This window comes from Bos mutus, chromosome 4 (genome assembly GCF_027580195.1).
Source record: "Bos mutus isolate GX-2022 chromosome 4, NWIPB_WYAK_1.1, whole genome shotgun sequence".
NCBI lineage: Eukaryota > Metazoa > Chordata > Mammalia > Artiodactyla > Bovidae > Bos > Bos mutus.
This window is the reverse complement of record NC_091620.1, coordinates 16,194,794-16,222,255: the sequence shown is the minus strand read 5'-3', so window position 1 is coordinate 16,222,255 and position 27,462 is coordinate 16,194,794. Positions and strand designations below refer to the sequence as shown.

The following is a 27,462-nucleotide window of genomic DNA, read 5'->3' as shown; positions in this document are numbered from 1 at the left end:
GTGTCAGACTCTTTGTGACCCCATGGACTGCAGCACGCCAGGCCTCCCTGTCCATCACCATCTCCCAGAGTTTACTCAAGCCCGTGTCCATTGAGTCAGCATCACCAAATATGAGAAGGATGCATGTGTGTATAACTGAATCAGTCTGCTGTAGAGCAGGGCCTGGAGTGGCCTCGGAGCTTCCTCTCCCATGTGCAGTGTGAGTGCTTTGAGAGATGACACCAACCTTCCCCAGTCCAGGTTCTTGTGGCGGCTTCTTCATGGGCTAGTTCTTTCTGGGGACTTCAACCTTTCAATTTCACTTTATACTTTTTCCTCTACATGCTGATTTTTTAAAAATGCTAATTATTAACTGTTCAAATCAGAAGGTAGACTTTAAAAAAATAACAACAAAACTCAGTGTCAAACTACACTTCACCCTTTAGCCTAACAGACCCAGCAGTATTTAGCTTCATTCATGTATTGACAAGAACACAGCACAGGAGAAACAAACATCAGTGGTGCTATTCATTCCCAACATACAGAAAAGCCATCTTCATGACGTATAAATGGGGCATAGTTACCTGTCATGTTGCAGTAAACTTTCAGAGGCCCCAGTGATCCACTGCCATCGGGATCTATCCAGTAGTAATTTGAGGTCTGGCCCAGGTGTTTGTATGCTTCACAGGAAGGCTCATAGATGGCTGGAAAGAAATATCCTGCATGAGCTCAGCACCCAAAAAAGAGTCTCCCGAGATCCATGCCCCAGTTACAGACCAAATGCTACCAAACTGCTGATTAGAAGCATATCCTCAAGTTAGAATGAGCCCTCTTTTTTCTACAAGTTAACTCACAATTTGATCTTTAGTCCACAAGCATTCTTTCTGACCTAACAAAGACATTAAGTTCCTGCTATGGCTTTATAGTTAGGGAAAACTCTAAAAAAATTCAATAAATTGTGGAATAAATGTAATGTTTGCTTAAAACAGGTGCTCATGAGCATTGAAAAATATTTAGTTTATACTTATTTACAGATATCTCCTTACTGTAAGGAACATAACTGAAAGGCCATGAATATTGACTGCATTGTCGGTCAATCAGCTAAGAGATCAGAGAAAATCTGCCCCCCTCCCGACCCCACACACACAGACAGACAAACACACAGACACATTTTTGCATATTTAGTATAAATTTCCTACAAACAGCATGTGATTGCTAACCTTCCTTTATTTCAGGAAAAAAGGAAAGAAATGCCCCTGCTTCATTTTGTTACAAGTGCTTTAATTACATTAAATCTAGTTTTCGTTAAAAAAAAAAAAAAGACATTTATGTAATTAGGTTGTAGCTTTTCATCATGTTCCTTTTTGTTCCCTTGCTCCCAGCATATTTTCTTTTCTCACAGAGAATGCACCTGATTTCAGTAGCACAGAATGGACACTGACATACCTCCTTTATAGCTGGAACTTCTAAAACACTGTTGTGAAAACTTTTTAAAAATAGCTCTACACTGACTTTATGAGGGATTAGACAGTATTTAGCTAAGAACTACTGAGACAGGAGGTAGATGGCCCCTCACTCCAACACAGGGTAAAGCATTGGAGATTCATCCCCTATGGACGAAATTCCTAGCAGGGCAATTAAGCGAGGAGGTTGGGCCTTGCCCAGACCACATATTTCTCATTCCTGAAGTCAGGAGACTTCCCTGACCACACGTGTGCAGAAAGGCTCCTTAAAGGTCAAAGTGGGAGTAAAGTCAAGGGGTGATCAACCCATATGCCCTTGCAGTAGGATCCATCTTGGCAAAGAGATGCATGCACACACATGGAAGGGTCCTGCTGCTGCTGCTGCTGCTGCTGCTAAGTCGCTTCAGTCATGTCCGACTCTGTGCAACCCCATAGATGGCAGCCCACCAGGCTCCCCCATCCCTGGGATTCTCCAGGCAAGAACAGTGGAGTGGGTTGCCATTTACTTCTCAATGCATGAAAGTGAAAAGTCAAAGTGAAGTCGCTCAGTCGTGTCTGACTCCTAGTGACCCCATGAACTGCAGCCTACCAGGCTCCTCCGTCCATGGGATTTGCTAGGCAAGAGTACTGGAGTGGGGTGCCATTGCCTTCTCCAGAAGGGTCCTGAGATACAGCAAATATAGACTGTGAACCAGGCAAATCAAAATGATTGGCCAAGGGAAACCTGGAAGAAATGCCCCACGTAAGTGATTCAAACTAGCAAAGATTCTCCTTCTGAGTCTGCCTGAGTGTCTATATCCACACATATTGTACTCTTTTCCTCTTAATAAGTACTTTACTTGCTTCACTGTTTTCTGTCTTTGTGGAAATTCTTTTCTGCAAAGCTAAAGGGTCAGGGCCCTTGTCACTGACCACTGGTCTAATGGCTAGGATCTGGTGCTCTTACCATTGTGACCCGGCTTCAGTTTCTGGTTGGGAACCCAAGCCCCTCTCTGAGCCATTGCTGGCCGAGGCCACTCGAGATCATTACTATTGGTAAAAATCTATATATTGATAAGTGGAGTCTTTTGGAAAAGTGCTCTTGAATTCAACACTCTCAGCATCTGCCCTTTCCTAAGTTATAAAGCCAAGGTCTGACTCTGGGGCTGCCTCTTTCTACTTCCCTCTCCCAGGTTCTTGGTGCCTCCCTTTGGCTCTCCATGTTTCCTCTTCCCAAAGATGCTAGACCTTAAATTCTATTTCATTTCAGCAAACACAGCACACTACAACAGTTCTGAAATGCTTTGATTTACTCAGGGCTTGCTTTCCACTTGCTTTCTTCCTTCTGCAACTAGTCATTGAGCCCATATGATGTGTTGAGCAGTAGATTAGGTAAAACAAGTACAGCTGTGAACAGCACAGTTCAGGGACCTTTGGAGCAGGGGCAGTTCACTCAGTACTCAGCCACTGTTCATTCATGAAGTGCAACTGGAAGAAAATGTGGCTAGAGTGTTAAGCACAACCACACACTTTTGTCCCAGTGATCAGTGGTAAAGAACACACCAGTCAATGCAGGAGATGAGGGTTTGATCCCTGGGTCTGAAAGATCCCCTGAAGAAGGAAATGGCAACCCACTCCAGTACTCTTGCCTGGAAATTTACATGGACAGAGGAGCCTGGTAGGCCATGCCCAAGAGGTCATAAAGAGTCAGACATGACTGAGCAACTGAGCATGCAATTATTAATATGCCACTTTCTGCCTCCCAATTATCAAATTTAGATAATAAACTATGGTTGCTCTAATTCTGAATGCCATACCAAGTAAAGTAAGGCAATAAAAGACAGTGAAGAAATATTTTTTAAAGTTTCAGCAGAAAGATGATATACTTTGAGAGAGGTTTTAGAAAGAAGGTTCCTTGTAGCAAAACACAATAGATCTTAGGGAAGTAATTCAGAAGGTAATGAGAGCAGATAGGCTATACTTGCCATTTGCGTGCATGCTCAGTCATGTCTGATTCTTTGTGACGACATGGACTGTAGCCCACCAGGCTCCTCCATCCATGGAATTTTCCAGACAAGAATACTGGAGTGGGCTGCTATTTCCTCCTCCAGGGGATCTCCCCAACCCAGGGATCAACCTGCATCTCCTGCATTAGCAAATGGATTCTTTCCCACTGAGACACCTGGGAAGCTCTGCTGCTGCTGCTGCTGCTGCTAAGTCGCTTCAGTTGTGTCCGACTCTGTGCCACCCCATAGACAGCAGCCCACCAGGCTTCCCCCTCCCTGGGATTCTCCAGGCAAGAACACTAGAGTGGGTTGCCAGTTCCTTCTCCGATGCATGAAAGTGAAAAGTGAAAGTGAAGTCACTTAGTCGTTCCCGACTCTTAGCGACTCCATGGACTGCAGCCTACCAGGCTCCTCTGTCCATGGGATTTTCCAGGCAAGAGTACTGGAGTGGGGTGCCATTGCCTTCTCTGCCTGGGAAGCTCAATACTTGCCAAAGGGCTATGGTGAGATGGCCAGAGCTATTATGAGAACGGATAAAACAAATAAGACAGGATAAAATAGACGGAACTGATCACACGTTTAAGATCAGGAAGTGGACATAGTTGGAAAGAAAGAAAGAATGCGTTAAATTCACAATCTCTGAAACCAATTGCCTTATTAACTTTTGACAATCTTCCTTCAGATTATTGCAATTATTATGTACAGTTCAAAATCACTTAGAAGATAAGGTTTAAATTCTTAGTTTTTCCAATTAGCCAGTTCAGCCAATCTACCATTAAAAACTGTCATCTTTGTTTTCCAGCTTCCCCTCTGTCATTTTCCTTATCATCTGATATCTGGTTTATAGCAATCATCTTATTAACTGACTGCTCTACCCAAATATCGCTTCACTCCCCACCCAATTATGCTTTTTAATCCAATGTTGGTCTTGTCCTAAAACATTACTTTAAGTTAAATGTGTAATAGTTCTTCCTCATCTCTGACAGTGTGTCCCAGATCGTCATCTAAGCATGCAAAACCTTCCAAAATCCTTACAGATCTCATTAGGTTTCAGCAACTTGCTGACATCAACCTTGCTCTCTGCTCAGGCAAATCTGACAAAGGAACTTATTTAACCTATGTTTACCCTTTCTGGGATTGCCTGTGGTTTTCTACAGGCCTTTTTCTCAATCTATAAAACTTCTCAGTCAGAGTTAACTATGAAGGAACAAGTGTTAAGAAACAGGGCTCCAGTCAAACACATCTAAGTTTAAATTCTGACTCCACCAGGCACTAATTATATAACCTTGACAAAGATATTTAATCTCATTTAGCTTTCATGCACTGGAGAAGGAAATGGCAACCCACTCCAGTGTTCTTGCCTGAAAAATCCCAGGGATGGGGAGCCTGGTGGGCTGCCGTCTATGTGGTCGCACAGAGTCGAACACGACTGAAGTGACTTAGCAGTAGCAACAGCAGCAGCCTTGTCTAGGAAATAGGTTGGAGAAGGAAATGGCAGCCGACTCCATTATTCTTGCCTGGAGAATCCCATGGACAGAGGAGTCTGGCAGGCTGCAGTCCGTTGGGTCGCAAGAGTCGGACACGACTTAGCGACTAAACCACCACCACCAGGAAACAGGTATCATAGGTATATTAATTAATGGTTATGTGTGCTCAGTCATGTCCAACTCTTTGTGACCCTATGGACTGTAGCCTGCCACGTTCCTCTGTCCATGGGATTTTCCAGGCAAGAATTCTGGAGTGGGTTGCCATTCCAGGGGATCTTCCCGACCCAGGGATTGAATTCACATAACCAGCATTGATAGGCTGATTCTTTACCACTGAGCCATCAGGGAAGCCCCTATATTAATTAATAGGTGGAGTGTTTATTGTTAATGCAATAATTATTATTTAGGCACCACTGACCTTTTTCCTTTCTTGAGGAGACCTTCTCTAATCAAAACATCCTGCTTTCTGTACAGTCCAGGGCTCATCTCATGAACTATAATGCTTAATTATAGTCAATGTAAGACTCGATTGATTGTTGTTAATTAAAACATATATGAAAATTTTACTTCCTAGTAAGATTGTGAACTGTCATGAGGACAGGGTCTAGAAAATGTGCTTTTCCTTTTTACTCTATATTAAGCTATTAATAACCTGGTAGCTGGTTAAGAAAGACTATCGGAATGAAACTTAAAATGTACCTACCCTTCATCCTGTTCTGATTTTGATAAATGATTAGTTGGCTTGCCAGAAGAAGTCTATCCATATGAAAGCACGCTTGGATGATAGTAAGGATAGGGAACTACTAACATTTCTGTGTAAGCATACAAGCATTTTGAGCACACAGTTGAAAGCATGTGGGTGAGGGAAATTTGGATAAGCGAGAAGCTTTTTATTTTTCTTCAAAGTGTGACAATTATTCGGCTTGTCTCTAACCTAAAACAGGTTTACTGGCTGCTTTTGCCTCATCAACACAAATAGAAAGGCAAAACTTTAGTCCAAACTTTATCATGTGTGAAAAATCACCTGGAGAGCTTGTTAAGACAGGGATTCCTGGGCCTCACCCCAAAGATTCTGACTCAGTAGAGAATTTGCAGTGCTAACAAGATCCCAAGTGATGCTCATACTGCTGGTTCTGACTTCATTTTGAGAAGCATGGCTCTAATCATGAAAAAATAAAAATTAACTCAAGAAGGGTGGACTAATTCTTTATTTATATTTTAATATAAACAGGAAAAACAGGTCACTGCAAGGCAATACAGTACAATTTTAAATAACATAAGGCTAGACTGCCACCTCACTTCGCTCAGAATAATAAAAATAGAACTCCAAATAAGCTGTAAATAAAAATACATGTCAAAAGAAATATACTTGGATGGATGTGCAGAAAAATATTTGGAAAGAAATATATATGTTTCCAAAATACTCTTGTTACCTCTGTTACCATTGAGTATTACTCAAATGGTCACAGTGGTTGTCTTTCCACAGTAAGATTATGGATGATTTAAAACTTCATACTTTCCAGTGTTTTCCACACTATAATGTGCATAAGTTATAATATCATTAAAAATACACTTGCAAAATATATACATGGAATAATAACACTGAGACAAAATGGCAAGAACAGATGTATATAGTAAAATTATATTCATTCTGTCCCTCACTTAGAAATTAACAGATTTCTGTTCAAATCTCCTTTCTGTCATTTATGACCAAGACACTCCCCTTAACTTTTCTTTTTCTCAACCATAAAATGAAGGCAATAGTACCTCCTCCACCAAGTTAGCATAAATATCAAGTGAAATCACACACTTTTTAAACTAAAAAGCATTGAGTGCATGGATATTTTAATGCACAGAAGAATTTAGTATTTAGCTTGCATGCCTCAGCCAGTTAACTCTGTACTCAGTGGAGTCCTATCTGGGTTGCACAGTTTGTGCATATCAAGCCCCAGGGAGATGACAGCGCAGAAGGGGCTAAGTCAGCAACCACCGAAGAAAGAGAGGATCTGAGCTATCGTCAGTGATCGAGCTTTTCTAGTAGACTGCAGGAGAACAGAAAGGCAATTGGACTAGTGGCAAAATAAATAGACTCATCAAGTTCATTGATTTATTGGACGAGTAATTCTTCTGTTTCAACTCCTACTCCCAAACAAATTTCTCATATTATTCTACATATTCTTAAATAAATCTCAGGTGTTCAGAAATATGACCGTTGAACACATGATATTGAATTTCATAGCTTATAAATATCCAGAAAGTGGCAAATCCTAAGTACTTAGTCATTTTCATTAAATATTGAATATTGTCTGTGTGATATCATATTAGCTGTCATGCAAAATGACAAAGCACTACTGTATCAGTTTCAGAGGGCTGCTGCAACAGTAACCAAATGCTTAGTGGGTTGAAAGAAATCTATTGGTCAGATGTTCAAAGTAGGTTTCACCGAGCTAAACAGGGCTGTGTTCCTTCTGAAAACCTCTAAGGGAGAATCCATTTTCTTGCTTTTCCCAGCTTCCGAGTCTACCTGAATTCCTTGGTTCATTTTCCTATTTCTTCATCTGCAAAGTCAGCTGTAGTTAGTGGGATCTTTCTCATGCTCCACTCTGATTCTCTGCTTGATTGTCACCTCTCTCTATTTTAAAGAACTCTGGTTACATCAGGCCCACCCAGATAATCTGGGGCACTCTCTTCATGAGAAGGTCTTTCCTTAATCATAGTCTCTTTGCCATATAAAGTAATATATTCACAGGTTGCACAGTTTAGGATATAGACATGTTTGGTGGAGAGAGGATTATCCTGTCTATCACAACTATATAAAAATACTGTGATTGTTCTATATAAAGAAAAATTCTTATTAAGTACCTAATGTACTCCCAGAGAAGGCAATGGCACCCCACTCCAGTACTCTTGCCTGGAAAATCCCATGGACGGAGGGGCCTGGGGGGCTACAGTCCATGGGGTTGCTAGGAGTAGGACACAACTGAATGACTTCACTTTCACTTTTATGCATTGGAGAAGGAAATGGCAACCCACTCCAGTGTTCTTGCCTGGAGAATCCCATGGATGGGGGAGCCTGGTGGGCTGCGTCTATGGGGTCACACAGAGTCGGACACGACTGAAGCGACTTGGCGGCAGCAGCCATGTACTCCCAGTGTTGCTGATTAGCGAAAGATGTCAACACATCACATGGGTAGAAAGAAAAGCAAAGAGCTTAAGAGCAAAGATATGAAATAGGTCTAAAGCATTAGGAACAAAGCATGACTTAAGAATGTTTAGTGTAAAGATAGGGTACAAGCAAGGAGCCACCCCCAGGGAAAAGGATAAGTCTCAATAGTATGAGTTGTTTTAGAAAATCGGAATGGGAATCAGGTCAGGGAAATGCTAATACATTTAATGAGCAGATTTGGGTGACTCTTTTAATATTTCTTGGTGGTAGCATTTGTAGAAACTGGATTATAAGAAAAGGAATTAGTTGGTGGAACGGAATGGGAGGTGACCACATTATTGTAGGAATTTAAACCATGAAAGGTAAAAAATTATAAAAAAAGTTGATAGAGATTGCTAAGTAAAAGTGAGAGAATTTTTGTTAGAATATGTGAAATAGATTCGTGTTTATTATTAATGGTATAGTTTGTGGTTATAAAGAAAATTTATATTCCTTGGATTAATCCTGAAAAAATAACAAATAATTAAAAAAAAAGAAACTTCTGTTTCCCTAGCTCCATAAGTAAACTTGGGGAAGCTTGTGTTTCATTCTTTGGAATGCCAGGCCCTTCTCCTACCTCTTTTCTAGACTTTCTTCAAGCGTATGAGATGCCCACATAAACATCAGAATCCAGGATACATAATGGCCAGGTTTCACTAGTGGTTGTTACAGACTCATTCCTCTGCTCACTATCGGCCACCGGGGAATAAGCTCTAAATCTGATGGTCAATTTCAGAGTCTTGATAATACATAAACAACAACTTTGCCTGTTAATGCATCTTTACCAGCACTAGCTAGATTGATTTAAAATAAAAGAAAAAGAAAAGTTTCTTACTTGGCAAAAACAAAAAAACAAAAAACTTCATTATTGTTTGATTTGAAAATTTACTTTCACATATACATTGGAAAGATTTAAAAATCTTCTATGAAGTGTATAGTTATGGCTTTTGCCCACTTATTTATTGTCAGCATTTTTCTATTGACTTAAATCACCTAAGATATAAATGCAGATTAAAATCTGCATTATCGTATTTGTCTTCCTTGGTTTTTGCCTTATTACCTCGAATACGTAGTTTTGGATATATAATACTTTGTTATTAACTCTATTAAGATTTCCCCTTTAAAAATGCTTTCAAAACTCTTAAATGTATACTATTATCTTCCATCTGTGGCAGTAAAAGTCTTGACTCTAAGACTAAGGAGTTAGTATTTACTCTGTAAGCATAGGCTAAAGAATTTAAAATAATGTAGTAACATCATCAATTTTGTGTTTAAGGAGTACCTCCTGACACTTGTGTGGAAACGTTGCATGCTCAGTCACTTCAGTCATGTCCAACTCTTGAGACCCTATGGACTGTAGCCCACGAGGCTCCTCTGTCCATGGGTTTCTGCAGGCAAGAATACTGGAATGGGTTGCCATGGCTTTCTCTAGGGGATCTCCCTGATGCAGGGATTGAACCCATGTCTCCTCCAACTTCTGCACTGAAGGCAGATTCTTTACCACTGAGCCACCTTGGGCAGGTAAGGAAAGTTAATATCAACTAGGAGATTATTATGGGCTTCCCCAGTGGCTAAGTGTTAAAAGAATCCACCTGCAATGCAGGACACGAAGGAGACACAGGAGAAGCAGGATTGATCCCTGGGTCTGAAAGGTCCTCTGAAAGAGGGCATGGCAACCCACTCCAGTATTCTTGCCATGAAAATCCCATAGACAGAGGAGCCTGGTGGGTCCATGGGGTCCATGGGGTTGCAAAGAGTCAGACACCACTGAAGTGAGTGAACGTGAGCATAAGGAGACTATTGCAAGGGGACATGGAAACGAATCATAATACACATATGATTGAGACCTAAAGCCCCTGAAAAAAAAAAAAGAGAGAGAGAAAACCTGTGATTTGTGCCATGGCTTCATTTCTTACATAAACACTGATTCAAGAAGGGCACTTCTATGGGTTGAAATGTATCCCCTAATAGGTTTTGAAGTTCTAAACTTTATTTGCAAATAAGATTTTTGAAGGTGATTAAGTTAAGAAATCAGTCCTGAATATTCATTGGAAGGACTGATGCTGAAGCTGAAACTCCAATACTTTGGGCACCTGATGTGAAGAACTGACTCATTTGAAAAGCCCCTGATTCTGGGAAAGATTGAAGGCAGGAAGAGAAGGGGATGACAGAGGCTGAGATGGCTGGATGGCATCACTGACTCAATGTACATGAGTTTGAGTAAGCTCTGGGAGTTGCTGATGGACAGGGAAGCCTGGCATGCTGCAGTCCATGGGGTAATAAAGAATCAGATGCGACTGAATTGAACTGAACTGAAGTTAAGATGAGGTCATTAGGGTGGCCCCTAATCTAAGGGGGCTGGTACCCCATAAAAAAGGGGAAATTGGGACACACAGACAGATACCTATAATGGGAAGACAACATGAAGACACAGAGATAGGGACTTCCCTGGTTGTCCAGTGGCTAAGACTCCACACTCCCAATGCAGGGTGCCCAGATTCAATCCCTGGTAAGGGGAGCTATATCCCACATGTTGCAACTAAAGATCCCACATACCACAAATAAGACCCAAACCAGTCAAATAAATAAATTAAAAACAAAAAAGACACAGGGATAATGCTAACCATAACCAAGGGGTACTTGAGGCTCCCAGGAACTACGAGAGAAGTATGTAATAGATTCTCTCTCACAGCCTGTAGAAAGAACAATCAAAAGACACCTTGGCTGCAGATTTATAGCCTCAAAATTGTGAGGCAATACATTTCCCTTACTGCTTGTTACTTTGTTACAGTATCTCTAGGTATCTAACACAGACATACAGTTGCCAACTGACTGAACTAACATCTCCACTCCCACTTCTGAGCTCCTCCAAGGTTCTTATAGATGATGGGGAGGACTCTCCACCATGTTCCTGAACCACCATTCTAATAAAGAATATCTGCTGATAAAATAGTTGCTTTTGGCCCGCTCTGTGCGAGGTCTTAGGCTGGGTGCTCTGAATAGTACAAAGCAACAGCTCTCTAATCTCTACGATGCTGATGAGCTGAGAAAGGCTCTCCAAAACCTCTTCTATGTCTCATGCTTTGAGAGAAGCAATTAAGCATGTGGGATGCATCCCTTTTGTTACTACCTTCTAGAGCATACCGATTGCTTGAAGTGGCCAAGGATGAACCATGTTAGGAAGTTAATTGCAAGTCAAAAATGAACACATACATAAAGGTCACCTTTGGAACATCATAAGTAGTCTTTTCCTAATTGCACAGAAAGGGAAAAGTTCACTTCTAATGATTTGATATAAAACTGGAAAGAAGCATAAAATAACTTTATGGTTCATTTACTAATAAATGCTATAACATGACATTTTGAGTATTGATAGTTTATGAATAGCCTCACTTTCCTGCTCTCTTATATTGGAGGTGACCCAGAACTTAATACAAACTTGCTATGTGAATGTGAGAGTTGGACCATAAAGAAGGCTGAACGCTGAAGAATTGATGCTTTTGAACTGTGGTGTTGGAGAAGACTCTTGAGAGTCCCTTGGACTGCAAGGAGATCCAACCAGTCCATCCTAAAGGAGATCAACTGTGACTGTTCATAGGAAGAATTGATGCTGAAGCTCCAATACCTGGGCCACCTAATGCAAACAGCTGACTCATTGGAAAAGACCCTGATGCTGGGAAATATTGAAGGCAGGAGGAGAAGGGGATGACAGAGGATGAGATGGCTGGATAGCATCGCAGACTCAATGGACATGAGATTGAGCAAACTCCAGGGATAGTGGAGAACAGAGGAGCCTGGCGTGCTGCAGTCCATGGAGTCACAAAGATCAGACAAGACTTAGCAACTGAACAAAAACAACAGCAATAGGAACTAGGTGTCAGAAGTCCTGAAAAGGGAAGATGGTTTACTGGACACTCTACTCTTGAATTTAAAAAAACCTCGAATAGCCAAAGCGATCTTGAGAAAGAAGAATGGAACTGGAGGAATCAACCTACCTGACTTCAGGCTCTACTAGAAAGCCACAGTTATCAAGACAGTATGGTACTGGCACAAAGACAGAAATATAGATCAATGGAACAAAATAGAAAGCCCAGAGATAAATCCATGCACATATGGACACCTTATCTTTGACAAAGGAGGCAAGAATATACAATGGATTAAAGACAATCTCTTTAACAAGTGGTGCTGGGAAATCTGGTCAACCACTTGTAAAAGAATGAAACTAGAACACTTTCTAACACCGTACACAAAAATAAACTCAAAATGGATTAAAGATCTAAACGTAAGACCAGAAACTATAAAACTCCTAGAGGAGAACATAGGCAAAACACTCTCTGACATACATCACAGCAGGATCCTCTATGACCCATCTCCCAGAATATTGGAAATAAAAGCAAAAATAAACAAATGGGACCTAATTAACCTTAAAAGCTTCTGCACATCAAAGGAAAGTATTAGCAAGGTGAAAAGACAGCCTTCAGAATGGGAGAAAATAATAGCAAATGAAGCAACTGACAAACAACTAATCTCAAAAATATACAAGCAACTCCTACAGCTCAACTCCAGAAAAATAAATGACCCAATCAAAAAATGGGCCAAAGAACTAAATAGACATTTCTCCAAAGAAGACATACAGAGGGCTAACAAACACATGAAAAGATGCTCAACATCACTCATTATCAGAGAAATGCAAATCAAAACCACTATGAGGTACCATTTCACACCAGTCAGAATGGCTGCGATCCAAAAGTCTACAAATAATAAATGCTGGAGAGGGTGTGGAGAAAAGGGAACCCTCTTACACTGTTGGTGGGAATGCAAACTAGTACAGCCACTATGGAGAACAGTGTGGAGATTCCTTAAAAAACTGGAAATAGAACTGCCTTATGATCCAGCAATTCCACTGCTGGGCATACACACTGAGGAAACCAGAAGGGAAAGAGACACGTGTACCCCAGTGTTCATCGCAGCACTGTTTATAATAGCCAGGACATGGAAGCAACCTAGATGTCCATCAGCAGATGAATGGATAAGAAAGCAGTGGTACATATACACAATGGAGTATTACTCAGCCATTAAAAAGAAAACATTTGAGTCAGTTCTAATGAGGTGGATGAAACTGGAGCCTATTATACAGAGTGAAGTAAGCCAGAAGGAAAAACACCAATACAGTATACTAACGCATATATATGGAATTTAGAAAGATGGTAACAATAACCCAGTGTACGAGACAGCAAAAGAGACACTGATGTATAGAACAGTCTTATGGACTCTGTGGGAGAGGGAGAGGGTGGGAAGATTTGGGAGAATGGCATTGAAACATGTAAAATATCATGTATGAAACGAGATGCCAGTCCGGGATCGATGCACGATACTGGATGCTTGGGGCTAGAGCACTGGGACGACCCAGAGGGATGGTATGGGGAGGGAGGAGGGAGGAGGGTTCAGGATGGGGAACACATGTATACCCGTGGCGGAATTATTTTGATATTTGGCAAAACTAACACAATTATGTAAAGTTTCAAAATAAAATAAAATTTAAAAAAAAAACAAGTATTTTAATGGAAAACATGGATATAGCAGAAACAAACAAAATGGTAGTTGTAAGCCCTTGACAGGGGCCGGGTCATATTTGGGTTGGTGGAGCCCGCCTTATTCTGACCCTTTTTAATCACTGTACCACCTGTGATCTTAATCTGTCTTTCAAAAATAAGTGTTTCCTTTGGAAAAAGACATTTCTCATTGGAAACAATGACACTGACTTTCTGATCTCAATTAGACTCTAGCTGATTTGGTTGGAGAAACTTGTCTTTCCAGGATCTAATTATTCCTGTTAAGGTAACTACTGAGGTTTGTACACAGCCAGACTGGAAATCCAGAGAGGCACAGTGGCCTTGAGAACTTTCCCTGTGAAAGCTCCCTAATTCTAGGACCATGTAATTATTTTTAATTAGCACAATGTAAGCTTTACAATACCTAAGTCCTCATTAACACTTGAATATTAACCTGATATTTTTTCTGTCTCTTTGGATTTTTTTTTTTTTTAAGCTTGAATGAATGCCCTGAGTAAACTACATTATTTCCCTGAGGAACTATTGTCTCATAATTGACACACAGCAAATAGTGGTGGGTAGAGAGAGGATGGGTTTAAAAGCAGATAGCCTGCATGCTAATATTATGTCATGATCTTTCCATGAATGTAATTTCTGTATAGGATGTTGTTCATTATCGTACTCTAATGGGATCTTTCGCCTGTCCACGTCCCAAGGGAAAAAGGTAATTTAGAAGAAAAAAAAAAAAATCAAGTTTTTACTTCCTCTTAATAAAACAAAAGTTTACAGTTTTCTTACCTGACAAGTCCTTCAAAAAATTTTTGGAAATCAGAATAAAATCTACTCTCCCTATCTATCCATTTCTGCCTGTGTTTGATCCTTCCCAAATTTCTCCATTCTTTGCATTGGCTCCAAGGCACTACTTTCCATCCACACCTTTGCAATACTAGCTACAGGACTTTCTACAACTCTTTGTCTCGGTACCATTACAACTGCCTTATTCCTTGGTTATGTCAATATTTGTTGCTGTTACTCTTTGATTTTAACTTCACAGAATGTCATATTGTCCTTTTTTTAAACATTTCATCCGGACAAGCTGTACTTATTATTTTCTTCATTATTACATTTAGGTTATAGAAGACTATAAGGAGCAAAGAAAAACTATAAAACCAAGAGGGCATACTACAAACTCATGCTTCCTTATTTTAATAGGTCTCTACAGTGGAGCTCAAAAGTGAAAGTGAAAATTGCTTCGTTGAGTCCAACTCTTTGTGACCCCATGGGCTGTGGCCTGCCAGGCTCCTCTGTCCATGGAATTCTCCAGGCAAGAAAATCAGGACTCGGACCCAGATCCCCCACACTGCAGGCAGATTCTTTATCTTCTGAGCCACCAGCCATCTCAAGGACTTACTTAGATCCTATAGAGGGTGCCTACATGGTTTCCTGCTCCATCCATTTAATACCCTGGTCCCATTTTAACCTTTTCACTTTCATTTTTGAGACTAAAAACAGTGACTCAAGATGTGTTAGTGCCTATATTCCCCTCCTTCAATATAACTCTCCACTACTCAAGTCCTTTTTCCTTTCTTATTGCTAATTAATCAACTTATTTATTAATACCTATTAATATAGTACTTGTTCTAATGCTATGTCTTATACTAGAAATTTGTAAAAATGAATGAATCTTAGATCCTGGCTCTGAGCAATCTGTTATCTAATATTTGGGGATGACATGTTGAAAGATAAAATATTATATAATTTTCTGTTATAAAAAAGATACAAACAAAATGCTCAGACAGGGTGGGCTTCCCTTGGGGCTCAACTGGTAAAGAATCCACCTGCAATGCAGGAGACCTGGGTTCAATTCCTAGGTTGGGAGGATCCCCTGGAGATGGGAAAGGCTACTCACTCCAGTATTCTGGCCTAGAGAATTCCATGGACTGTATAGTCCATGGGGTTGCAAAGAGCTGGACACAACTGAACAACTTTCACTTCACTTCACTTCGGATGTTTAGGTAAGGGATTGGATGACTTGGTTTAGTACAGTCAGCAGATTTCATCTGTGAAGCCACCTTAAACTGAGTCGCAAAGGATGACAGGAGTTTGCCAGGGAGAGAACCCTTCTTTCCTGCTATTACAAGAGTCCTCAGGTAATTTAAGATAACTCTTGTATTGGTTTTCCTTCTCTCTTTTTTCCATTGGTTCCATCTTCTATGTCTGATAATATGCATTATCTAATCTGTCTCCACTGTCTTATAATGGGAAAGAAAAACAAAAAAAAAATATACATGTTGTTCTCTGCTGCTGCTGCTGTCAGGTCAGTCGTGTCCCACTCTGTGCGACCCCATAATGGCAGCCCACAGGCTCCCCCGTCCCTGGGATTCTCCAGGCAAGAACACTGGAGTGGGTTGCCATTTCCTTCTCCAATGCATGAAAGTGAAAAGTGAAAGTGAAGTCGCTCAGTCGTGTCCGACTCCTAGCGACCCCATGGACTGCAGCGCACCAGGCTCCTCCATCCATGGGATTTTCCAGGCAAAAGTACTGGAGTGGTGTGCCATTGCCTTCTCCATGTTGCTCTCTAGTCCCAACTATAAGGGAACTTCTGTGTCTTCACCGTTTAAACCTTAACACCAGAAAGATCGAAAGTTAACATTTCCATTTCACTTTCAAGAATGTCAAGGATGTCCATGCTGACTTTTACTAAGTCCTTGTGTTCTGTGATTTAGGGAGGCTTGGTCGCTGTTGGCCATGTGCTCACGGATGCTCATTCTTCTCTTACTTTCTGCACCCTACACTTGTCTTCCTGCTGATGCCCCTCTGGCCACTCCTTTCCTGTGTCCTGCACTGTCCCTTTTCTTCTTCTGGACTCTAGAGCGAGTTATTCTTTTGGGCTTGTCCTCAGTGTTCTGTCTCTGTCATCCGCATGGAAGGATTAGTTAGTTTGTCCAAGATTGTCCATCTAGAAAAACTCAGAACCATAATTGGAACACAGGGTTCTGCTTGCAAAGTCCCTGCTCTTCTTCTTATTTTATTTTATTTTTGGCCATGTTGTGCAGCTTGCAGGATCTTCACTCCCAGCCCAGGGCTCAAACCCACGCTCCTGCAGTGAGAGCAACAAGTCCTAACGACTGGACTGCCAGGGACTTCCCAGAGTCCCTGCTCTTAAATTATGCTAAATTGTTTATACTAATCTCATCTTCGAAAAAGGGGTATTTTGTTTTTATTGTTGAAGGACAGCTTAGAGAAAAGTGAAAGAAATATATTTCAATGTTGAAAAGCCTTTTGAAGGAAAAATAGATAAATAGAAAAAATAAATAAGATTTTTCTTATTTATCTGTGTGTGTGTACGTATATGTGTGTTGAGAAAACAGAAATGTAATGAGGAACTGCTTTTAGGTAAACAAAACTTTAACAAAAAGTCATATCTGGCTCTGATTAGAAAGTGCTAATCTTTTTGGAAATGTCAGTCATTTTGAGTAAAGTTGTCCTGGTAATTCAAATAATAAAAAGATAATTATATTTTATACTACTTTACAGCTTTAAAATGCTTTACTATAAAAATCTTTAGTATATTTTACCCAATTTAATGAATAAGGCAAAATTACTGATTTTAAATGACAAAGTCATTTGGATTTGATGGAAAAATAAACCATTTAAAAATATGAGTACATCATGAGAAACGCTGGACTGGAAGAAACACAAGCTGGAATCAAGATTGCCGGGAGAAACATCAATAACCTCAGATATGCAGATAACACCACCCTTATGGCAGAAAGTGAAGAAGAACTAAAAAGCCTCTTGATGAAAGTGAAAGTGGAGAGTGAAAAAGTTGGCTTAAAGTTCAACATTCAGAAAACAAAGATCATGGCATCCGGTCCCACCACTTCATGGGAAATAGATGGGGAAACAGTGGAAACAGTGTCAGACTTTATTTTTCTGGGCTCCAAAATCACTACAGATGGTGACTGCAGCCATGAAATTAAAAGACGCTTACTCCTTGGAAGGAAAGTTATGACCAACCTAGATAGCATATTCAAAAGCAGAGACATGACTTTGCCAACAAAGATTCATCTAGTCAAGGCTATGGTTTTTCCAGTGGTCATGTATGGATGTGAGAGTTGGACTGTGAAGAAGGCTGAGCATCAAATAATTGATGCTTTTGAACTGTGGTGTTGGAGAAGACTCTTGAGAGTCCCTTGGACTGCAAGGAGATCCAACCAGTCCATTCTGAAGGAGATTAGCCCTGGGATTTCTTTGGAAGGAATGATGCTAAAGCTGAAACTCCAGTACTTTGGCCACCTCATGTGAAGAGTTGACTCATTGGAAAAGACTCTGATGCTGGGAGAGATTGGGGGCAGGAGGAGAAGGGGACGACAGAGGATGAGATGGCTGGATGGCATCACTGACTCTATGGACGTGAGTCTCAGTGAACTCTGGGAGTTGGTGATGGACAGGGAGGCCCGGCGTGCTGCGATTCATGGGGTCGCAAAGAGTCAGACACGACTGAGCGACTGATCTGATCTGATCTGAAGGAGCTAGAGACTGTTGTATAGAATGAAATAAGTCAGAAAGAGAAAAACATATCATATATTCAGTTCAGTTCAGTTCAGTTGCTCACTCGTGTCCGACTCTTTGCGACCCCATGAATCGCAGCAGGCCAGGCCTCCCTGTCCATCACCTACTCCTGGAGTTCACCCAGAGTCGGTGATGCCATCCAGCCATCTCATCCTCTGTCATCCCCTTGTGCTCCTGTCCCCAGTCCCTCCCAGCATCAGGGTCTTTTCCAATATATTAACACATATATATAATGTGAGTTAAACAATAGATCAGGAAAGAATAGAGATCTCTTCAAGAAAATTAGAGATAACAAGGGAATATTTCATGCAAAGATGGGCACAATAAAGGACAGAAACAATATGGACCTAACAGAAGCAGAAGATACTAAGAAGAGGTGGCAAGAATACATGGAAGAACTATACAGAAAAGATATTAGTATCCTGGATAACCATGATGGTGTGATCGCTCACCTTGAGCCAGACATCCTGGAGTGCAAAGTCAAGTGGGCCTTAGGAAGCATCACTAAGAGCAAAGCTAGTGGGGAGGTGATGGAATTCCAGCTGAGCTATTTCAAACCCTAAAAGATGATGCTGTTAAAGTGCTACACTTAATATGTTTGATTTTTCTGTTACCCATGGAGTTGCCAGATGACTTCATCTAAATTGCTAGTGATCAAGTGAAATACCATATATACATCATCTAATATTGTTCTATTTCTTTCCCTTTGGTGAACACAGAAAGGCCAAATTCATCTTAATCATTAAACACAATATAAGAAGGATAAAAATATTCTTTTAAAGCATTATATGCATTCCAAGATCAAATAGAAATATGCTGAGTGTAACCAATGTTTTGAATAATTCATGCTCTGCTTACCTTACTTTATTTTGTACAATTGAAAATTGGCCATATTGATTTCTTGCCCAATATACAATGAAACCTTATTTATCTGACATCATTTAGGAATGATCCATTCATAGAACCATAGAGTTTTTGTGCCTGAGAAGACCTGAATCATCTAATCTATCTCCTTCACTGTGAATAATTATAATATTTATAATTATATTTATCAATATATTTATAAATAATTATACAGCAACAATGGCTACTTGAGCCCTTATGAAAAATTATATTCTCTGCTGAGTGCTTGTAAGCAGTAGGCCATTTGTTTTTCACAGTAAGCCTATGAGGTATGCACTATTAGCATGTATTATTATTTCCATTTTATAGATAAGCAAACTGAGGCCTACAGATAGTAAAATAACTGAAGGCTACATAGCTTAAAAGTAACAAATCTGGGATTGTATTTGAGCCCATGACCCCTGTTTTTATACACAATATTACACCAGCTCTGAGAATCAAATATGATAATGTCTTACAAAAATCACTCATTTATTTAGCATCAATTATGAGACCAGAACTTGTGTTTCCTGACTACCTATTATCACATTTCTTCTTATCATACAAACTCTAGCATATCTGGATCTTTAATATAAATGAACTGGTAAGCTATGTTCCTCCCTTTAAGCACTAAAACTCATTTTATTTTAAATATTATCAGTGAAAATCATTCTAAAAGTTATTGCACAGCTTTCTGCCTCCTTAATCACACTACATTAAATATAAGTGCCATTTCTTGCTGACTCAAGTTTCATAATTACCTACATCAGTCATTGGAGTATATAGTAACAACACAAGAGAGTCACACCAAATGATACCAGAAAACTTTGTTTCATTGACTTGTTGGTTTCCCTTTTTATAAACTATGGATCTTTGCTGTATGACTTGGGATGTCATCCTGCTATTGTCCAATTTGAAACTGTACGTCTTGTCAAGACACACAGAAATAAAATTATTCTTTATATGTTACAGGTTGGGAAACAATGCAGTCATGTTGGTTTATACCGGGTGTTTGAAAAATGAAACAACAAATCTGACCATTAGAAGTCATATTCCCCTAGGGGGAATTAAGTTACTTTCTGAAGGATAAAGTAGAGGCAGCCAGGAGAGGCCAGGGAAAGCACTGTGAAAGCAAAGACATAGAATGTTCAAAGGCTCAGATGCCAGAGTATGATGCTCTGGAAAGCAGAGGTGGGGCCTGAAAGGCCCTCTGAGTGACTGGAGTCAAGAGTTCAAGACAAGCAAGCTGGAGGAGTTGAGACTAGAGTCAGTCAGGGGACCAGGTCTTCAAAGAACTGGTGCCTTGACCTCCAGGACTTTGACTGAGTCTGAGGGGTACCTGAGGAGTTTAAAGAAGCAGGATGAGATGATCAAGTTGTATTAAGAATTCCCGTTGGCTGTAATAGGAAGACTGGACATAGAGACCATCTACAAGGCCATGGCAAAGTTTTGAAACAAAATCCTCTCAGCAGAAATCAGTATCCTCATTTCTGTGATGAGAAGGGAGACACATTTCCCAAAGACCTCGTCCATTCTAAACCTATAATTTTGTGGTTCTGTAGCTTATGATTGTTTCCTAATACATGGCCAATGCTATGCAAAGAAATAAAGACTTTGACCTGGTTTAGGACACTTTATCTCTACTTGACTACAGCTAGAAGCTGATATCATCACTATGCTGGAGTCATAAAGCAAGGAAGATCCCTTGAAAAGGAAATGGCATCCCTCTCTAGTATTCTTGCCTGGAGAATCCCATGGACAGAGATGCCTAACGGGCCATAGTCCGTGGAGTGTCTAAAGATTTGGACATGACTTAGTGACAAAACACACACAGTTGCCTTTTAAGGCTGTTGTGACACTGATTTACTCTTGTGGTCTGTAAAAACATAAAGATTTGTAAAGGCTGCAGTAAACACAGCACAGTTCAGTGTTCCAGAATCTCAGTTCATTTAGCCATCTGGTAACGTTCTGAGGTTATGCTGGTGGTTCCTCAACGAGGTGCTAGTTAATGCACAGTGTCATTGTTAAACCTGTCCTCTGATCCTAGAATAGTTTGACTCTTGGCTGCCTTCCTTATTTATGTGCTCTGTAAACTCAGCACAGGGGCTTCCCTGGTTGCTCAGATAGCAAAGAACCTGCCTGCAATGCAGGAGACCCAGGTTCTATCCCTGGGTCAGGAAAATCCCCTGGAGAAGGGAATGGCTACCCAATCCTGAAGAACTCCATGGACAGAGGAGCCTGGCGCATTACATCCATGGGGTCACAAAGAGTCTACACAACTGAGCAACTAATACTTTCACAAGCTTAGCACAGCACTTAACGGACAGCAGCTCAGTTCCGCTATCTACAGAAGGTTTACTCCCGAAGTCACGTCCGACTCTTTGCGACTCTATGGACTGTTGCCCATCAGGCTCCTCTGTCCATGGGATTTCCCAGGCAAGAATATTGGAATGGGTTGCCATTTCCTTCTTCAGAGTTTCTTCCTGACCCAGGAATTGAACCCAGGTCTCCTGCATTGCAGGCAGATTCTTTACTGACTGAGCTAGTAGGGAATCCCTCGTATCTGTAGTTAGTAGTAGTTTAGCCGCTAGGTCGTGTCCGACTCTTGCAACCCCATGGAACTGTAGCCTGCCAGGCTCCTCTGTCCATGGGATTCTCCAGGCAAGAATATTGGAGTGGGTCGCCATGTCCTTCTCTAGGGGATCTTCCTAACCCAGGAATCAAATCTGGGTCTCCAGCATTGAAGGCAGATTCTTTACTGACTGAGCTATGAGGGGAGCCCAATCTGTAGAAGGGAGATTGTTTATAAACAACCTCAGATTTGCAGATGATACCACTCTAATGGCAGAAGAGGAATTAAAAAGCCTTCTTGATAAGGGTGAAAGAAAACAGTGAAAAAGCTGGCTAGGAACTCAACATTAAAAAAACCAAGATCATGGTATCTAGTCCCATCACTTCATGGCAAATAGAAGGGGGAAAAGTGGAAGCAGTGACAGATTTTATTTTCTTGGGCTCCAAAATCACTGTGGACAGTGACTGCAGCCATGAAATTAAAAGGCACCTGCTCCTTGGAAGAAAAGCTATGACAAATCTAGACAGTGTATCAAAAAAGCAGAGACAGTACTATGAGAACAAAGGTCCGCATAGTTTAAGCTATGATTTTTCCGATAGTCATGTATAGATAAGAGAGTTGGACCATAAAGAAGGATGAGTATGGAAGAACTGATGCTTTTGAATTGTGGTGCTGGACAGAACTCTTGAGGGTCCCTTGGACAGCAGAGTGATCCAACCAGTCAATCCCAAAGGAAATTAACCCTAAATATTCATTGGAAGGACTGATACCTAAGCTCCAATATTTTGGTCACCTGATGGAAAGAGCCAACTCACTGGAAAAGACCCTGATTCTGGGAAAGACTGAAAGCAAAAGGAGAAGGGAGCGGCAAAGGATGAGATGGTTGGATGGACAATGGACATGAATTTGAGCAAACTCTTGGAGATAGTGGAGGACAGGGGAGCCTGGTGGGCTGCATTCCTTGGGGTCACATAGTTGAACACAACTTAGCAACTGGACAACAACAATAACAAGAGTTCTGTGAGTTGTGAACATTTAGCATCTTGTACTTATTGAGCTTTGCATTAGTACTAGCAGTTACTGTTTTAACTGTTATGGTCCTGAGTACCATGGCTCTAGAAGTGAAAGTCTTGTAAAGTGCTAATTATAGATGGGAATTTAGCTTACATTTGTTTCAGGTGTGTTGTTGTTGTTTTTTAATTGCTAAGTCGTGTCTGACTCTTTGTGACTCCATGGACTGCGGTACACCAGGCTTCCATGTATTCCACTATGTCCTGGAGTTTGCTCAAACTCATGTCCATTGAATTGTAGATGCTGTTCAAACATCTCATCCTCAGTTGCCCGCTTCTCCTGTTTGACATATATAGGCTTCCCAGGTGGCACCAGTTGTAAAGAACCCACCTCTCTATGCAGAAGACATAAGAAATGTAGGTTTGATCCCTGGGTTGGGAAGATCTCCTGGAGGAGGTCATGGCAACCCACTCCAGTATTCTTGCCTGGAAAATCTCATGGACAGAGGTGGCTTGTGGGCTACAGTCCATAGGGTTGCAAAGAGTCAGACATGACTAACACTTTCACATATATATATATATATATATATATATACACACACATATATATATAATCATTCTTAAATCAGAAGGAACATCCTAGAATAAAACCTAAAACCAATATTAAGCCCAAAGTTGACATCATTCAGCCGCTGTATCAGCAGTTCTACTGAGAGACAGCTCACTGTCTTGGAAGGAAACATATTAACTTTAAAGAGTTCTAACTGTTCCAAACTTCATCTAACACTAAGTTGAAATCGGACCACTATATTACAACCGATCTTAATTCTTCCCTTTGATGACCCCAAATGATGCAGACTATTTTTTAATTTAATTGCATGCTTTTAAAATTAGCTTAATATTTAATCCCCATGAAAATATAAGGGGTTCCTAAATGCTTTGAATATTAATTACTCACAGTCAGGACTAATCCTAAGTAAACGTGCAAACTAGTTCTCGGTTACCTCCTATTGCCCCACAATATACTACAGGGCGCTCCTGACAGTTGGCATGATTTCCTCTAAAACCTTCCTCCCAGATTAATACCCCAACCCCCAGTAAACCTCTAATTAGCTTTTCACTCAGTCTTTCCTAGTGTTTGTCACAAAGATATGAGTTCTGATAAACTAATTCACATTAAGATGTGAATAGCGTCAGACAACTTTCTTTGGATCTTTTTAAAAGGCTGTAATTTTGGAAAGCAAAGTACTCTTGCTTGCCACTAGTAAATTTCAGGGTTTGGGGCATATAGATTAAAAGGAACATTTAAATGCCAGTGGGTTCCCAGGTACCCCCAAAGCATACAAGTAAGGCATACGACAAAGGCCTAATTATTAGAGTCTCGACACTATTAAGACCCAGACTCAGAAGGATAGTTGTGAGAAGGGAGGGAGGATAAAGAGATGACCACCCAGATGAAAGAAAACAGCTCAATGAGCAATCTTCTTTGGCCATGGTCTACTATCAATCTACCAAGTGAGAAGGAAGACAGCTGTTCACCGACGTCAAATAACAACAACAACGGCAACAACAGCAAAAACAACCCCCCACCACACACACACGATTAACCATAAACCTTTAGTTGAGAAACTAAGTAGTGAAAGGTAGATAGTGAAAGTTGCTCAGTCGTGTCCAACTCTTTGCGACCCCATGGACTATACAGTCCATGGAATTCTCTAGGCCAGAATACTGGAGTGGGTAGCCTTTTCCTTCTCCATCTTCCCAACCCAGGGATCAAACCCAGATCTCCTGCACTGCAGGCGGATTCTTTACCAGCTGAGCCACAGGGAAGTCCAAAGGAGTTAAAATATCCGGGAGTGGGGAGAAGGGGAAGTGGCAGGCAGGTGATATCAATTCTTTCAGCTGAGAATTATAGAATGTTTTTTACCCTATTTTCTCCTGAAAGCTTAAGAATACAGATTTCTGTATGAAAATTTCAAAGATAGGGAAGCAATTTCTTTTTTACTGAGTTACTAACAGGGCTACTGTCACCAAAGGAGACAACTGTAAAGAGTGAAAAAGATGTGTCCTTCTCATGACTGTCAGCAAAGGGAAACCTTCCTCGGTCAACAACCACATTTCATTTATCATACTCCAACTATCACTTGACCTTTAGGTTACCTTGATTTTGACTTTCTTATGCTGATCATTTTTCAGCCTTTTTTTTGGTCTTAAAATTGGACTTTCTCATTTTGAGCAGTTGTCTGTTGAAAGGTCTTGTGGCACTCTTGTAAATATTTATCCAGAAAATCAGAATCAAGGAATAATCACTAACTCACTTTGCTGAGAGATTTATGGAGGTCTGTGAATGAACTTCTGGAATTCATATCAGAAGAAATGATGAAAGAAGTAGAAAAAAAAAAAAAGACGCAAGAAATCTGTTAACATCTGGCATATCTTACCTGCTATGTTAGGTACTATTTATGAGGCAAAGAGAGTAAATGTTAAATACAGTCCTTGCCGGCAGTCCATTTTATTTGCTGATTCATACCAGCATGTCCATTTGCTGAGTCATGCAAATGCATGTCCATTTGCTGAGTCATGGCATAAACTTCTATAGCCTAAAACTATATGGCATGGGCCTCTGGACACATGGAAAACTGAGAATATAAGTGGCACATATGTTTCTGCGAAAATGCTGAAAGTTCTTAAGTTTTATCTTTAAATGAAAAAAAAAAATCACACATGACCTAGATCACTACCCTGTGTAGGGCCCAAATTGTCTGTGTACTGCAGATATTTTTAGTGCAAAGCTACCACAATTTATATTGTTTAGTTGCTTAGTCGTATCTGACTCTTTTGTGACCCCATGGACTATAGCCCTCCAGGTTCCTCTCTTCAGGGGCTTTCCCAGGCAAGAATATTGGAGTGGGCTGCCATTTCCTTCTGCAGGGGATCTTCCCAACCCAGAGACTAAACTTTAGTCTCCGGCATTGCAGGCAGACTCCTTACCAATGAGCCACCAGGGGAAGGCCCACAACAACTTATCAGTTCAGTTCAGTTCAGTTCAGTTGCTCAGTCGTGTCTGACTCTTTGCGACCCCATGAATTGCAGCATGCCAGGTTTCCCTATCCATCACCAACTCTCTTGCTGCTGCTAAGTCGCTTCAGTCATGTCTGACCCTGTGTGACCCCATAAACGGCAGCCCACCAGGCTCCTCCATCCCTGGGACTCTCCAGGTAAGAATGCTGGACTGGGTTGCCATTTCCTTCTCCAATGCATGAAAGTGAAAAGTGAAAGTGAAGTCCCTCAGTCGTGTCCGACTCTTTGTGACCCCATGAATTGCAGCACGCCAGGCTTCCCTGTCCATTACCAACTCCCGGATTCACTCAGACTCACATCCATCAAGTCAGTGATGCCATCCAGCTATCTCATTCTCTGTCGTCCTGTTCTCCTGCCCCCAATCCCTCCCAGTGTGAGTCTTGTCCAATGAGTCAACTCTTTGCATGAGGTGGCCAAAGTACTGGAGTTTCAGCTTTAGCATTAGTCCTTCCAAAGAACACCCAGGACTGATCTCCTTTCAAATGGATTTGTTGGATCTCCTTGCAGTCCAAAAGCATCAATTCTTCAGCGCTCAGCTTTCTTCACAGTCCAACTCTCACATCCATACATGACCACTGGAAAAACCATAGCCTTGACTAGACGAACCTTTGTTGGCAAAGCAATGTCTCTGCTTTTGAATATGCTGTCTAGGTTGGTCATAACTTTCCTTCCAAGGAGTAAGAGTCTTTTAATTTCACAGCTGCAATCACCATCTGCAGTGATTTTGAACCCTCCAAAATAAACTCTGACACTGTTTCCACTGTTTCCCCATTTATTTCCCATGAAGTGATGGGGCCAGATGCCATGATCTTCATTTTCTGAATGTTGAGCTTTAAGCCAACTTTTTCACTCTCCTCTTTCACTTTCATCAAGAGGCTTTTTAGTTCCTCTTCACTTTCTGCCATAAGGGTGGTGTCATCTGCATATCTGAGGTTATTAATAATTCTCCTGGCAATCTTGATTCCAGCTTGTGCTTCTTCCAGCCCAGTGTTTCTCATGATGTATTCTGCATAGAAGTTAAATAAGCAGGGTGACAATATACAGCCTTGACATACTCCTTTTCCTATTTGGGTCCAGTCTTTTGTTCCATGTCCAGTTCTAACTGTTACCTCCTGACCTGCATATAGGTTTCTCAAGAGGCAGGTCAGGTGGTCTGGTATTCCCATCTCTTTCACAATTTTCCACAGTTTCTTATGATCCACACAGTCAAAGGCTTTGGCATAGTCAATAAAGCAGAAATAGATGTTTTTCTGGTACTCTCTTCCTTTTTCCATGATCCAGCAGATGTTGGCAATTTGATCTCTGGTTCCTCTGCCTTTTCTAAAACCAGCTTGAATGTCTGGAAGTTCACGGTTCATGTATTGCTGAAGCCTGGCTTGGAGAATTTTGAGCATTACTTAACTAGCGTGTGAGATGAGTGCAACTGTGTGGTAGTTAGAGCATTCTCTGGCATTGCCTTTCTTTGGGATTGGAATGAAAACTGACCTTTTCCAGTCCTGTGGCCACTGCTGAGTTTTCCAAATTTGCTGGCATATTGAGTGCAGCACTTTCACAGCATCATTTTTCAGGATTTGAAAGAGCTCAACTGGAATTCCATCACCTCCACTAGCTTTGTTTGTAGTGATGCTTTCTAAGGCCCACTTGACTTTACATTCCATGATGTCTGGCTCT

At 40.9% G+C, this 27,462-nt stretch overlaps 1 protein-coding gene across 1 annotated transcript in view; it reads right to left on the bottom strand.

The window, feature by feature from the left end:
* The window catches only part of CNTNAP2 (contactin associated protein 2), a 2,330,533-nt gene that overhangs the window by 824,299 nt on the left and 1,478,772 nt on the right, over positions 1–27,462 (bottom strand). Inside the window, exon 12 of the mRNA XM_070369076.1 lies at positions 564–683. Within this exon, the coding sequence (XP_070225177.1) occupies positions 564–683 (120 nt within the window). The remainder of the gene's footprint in view (positions 1–563; positions 684–27,462) is intronic.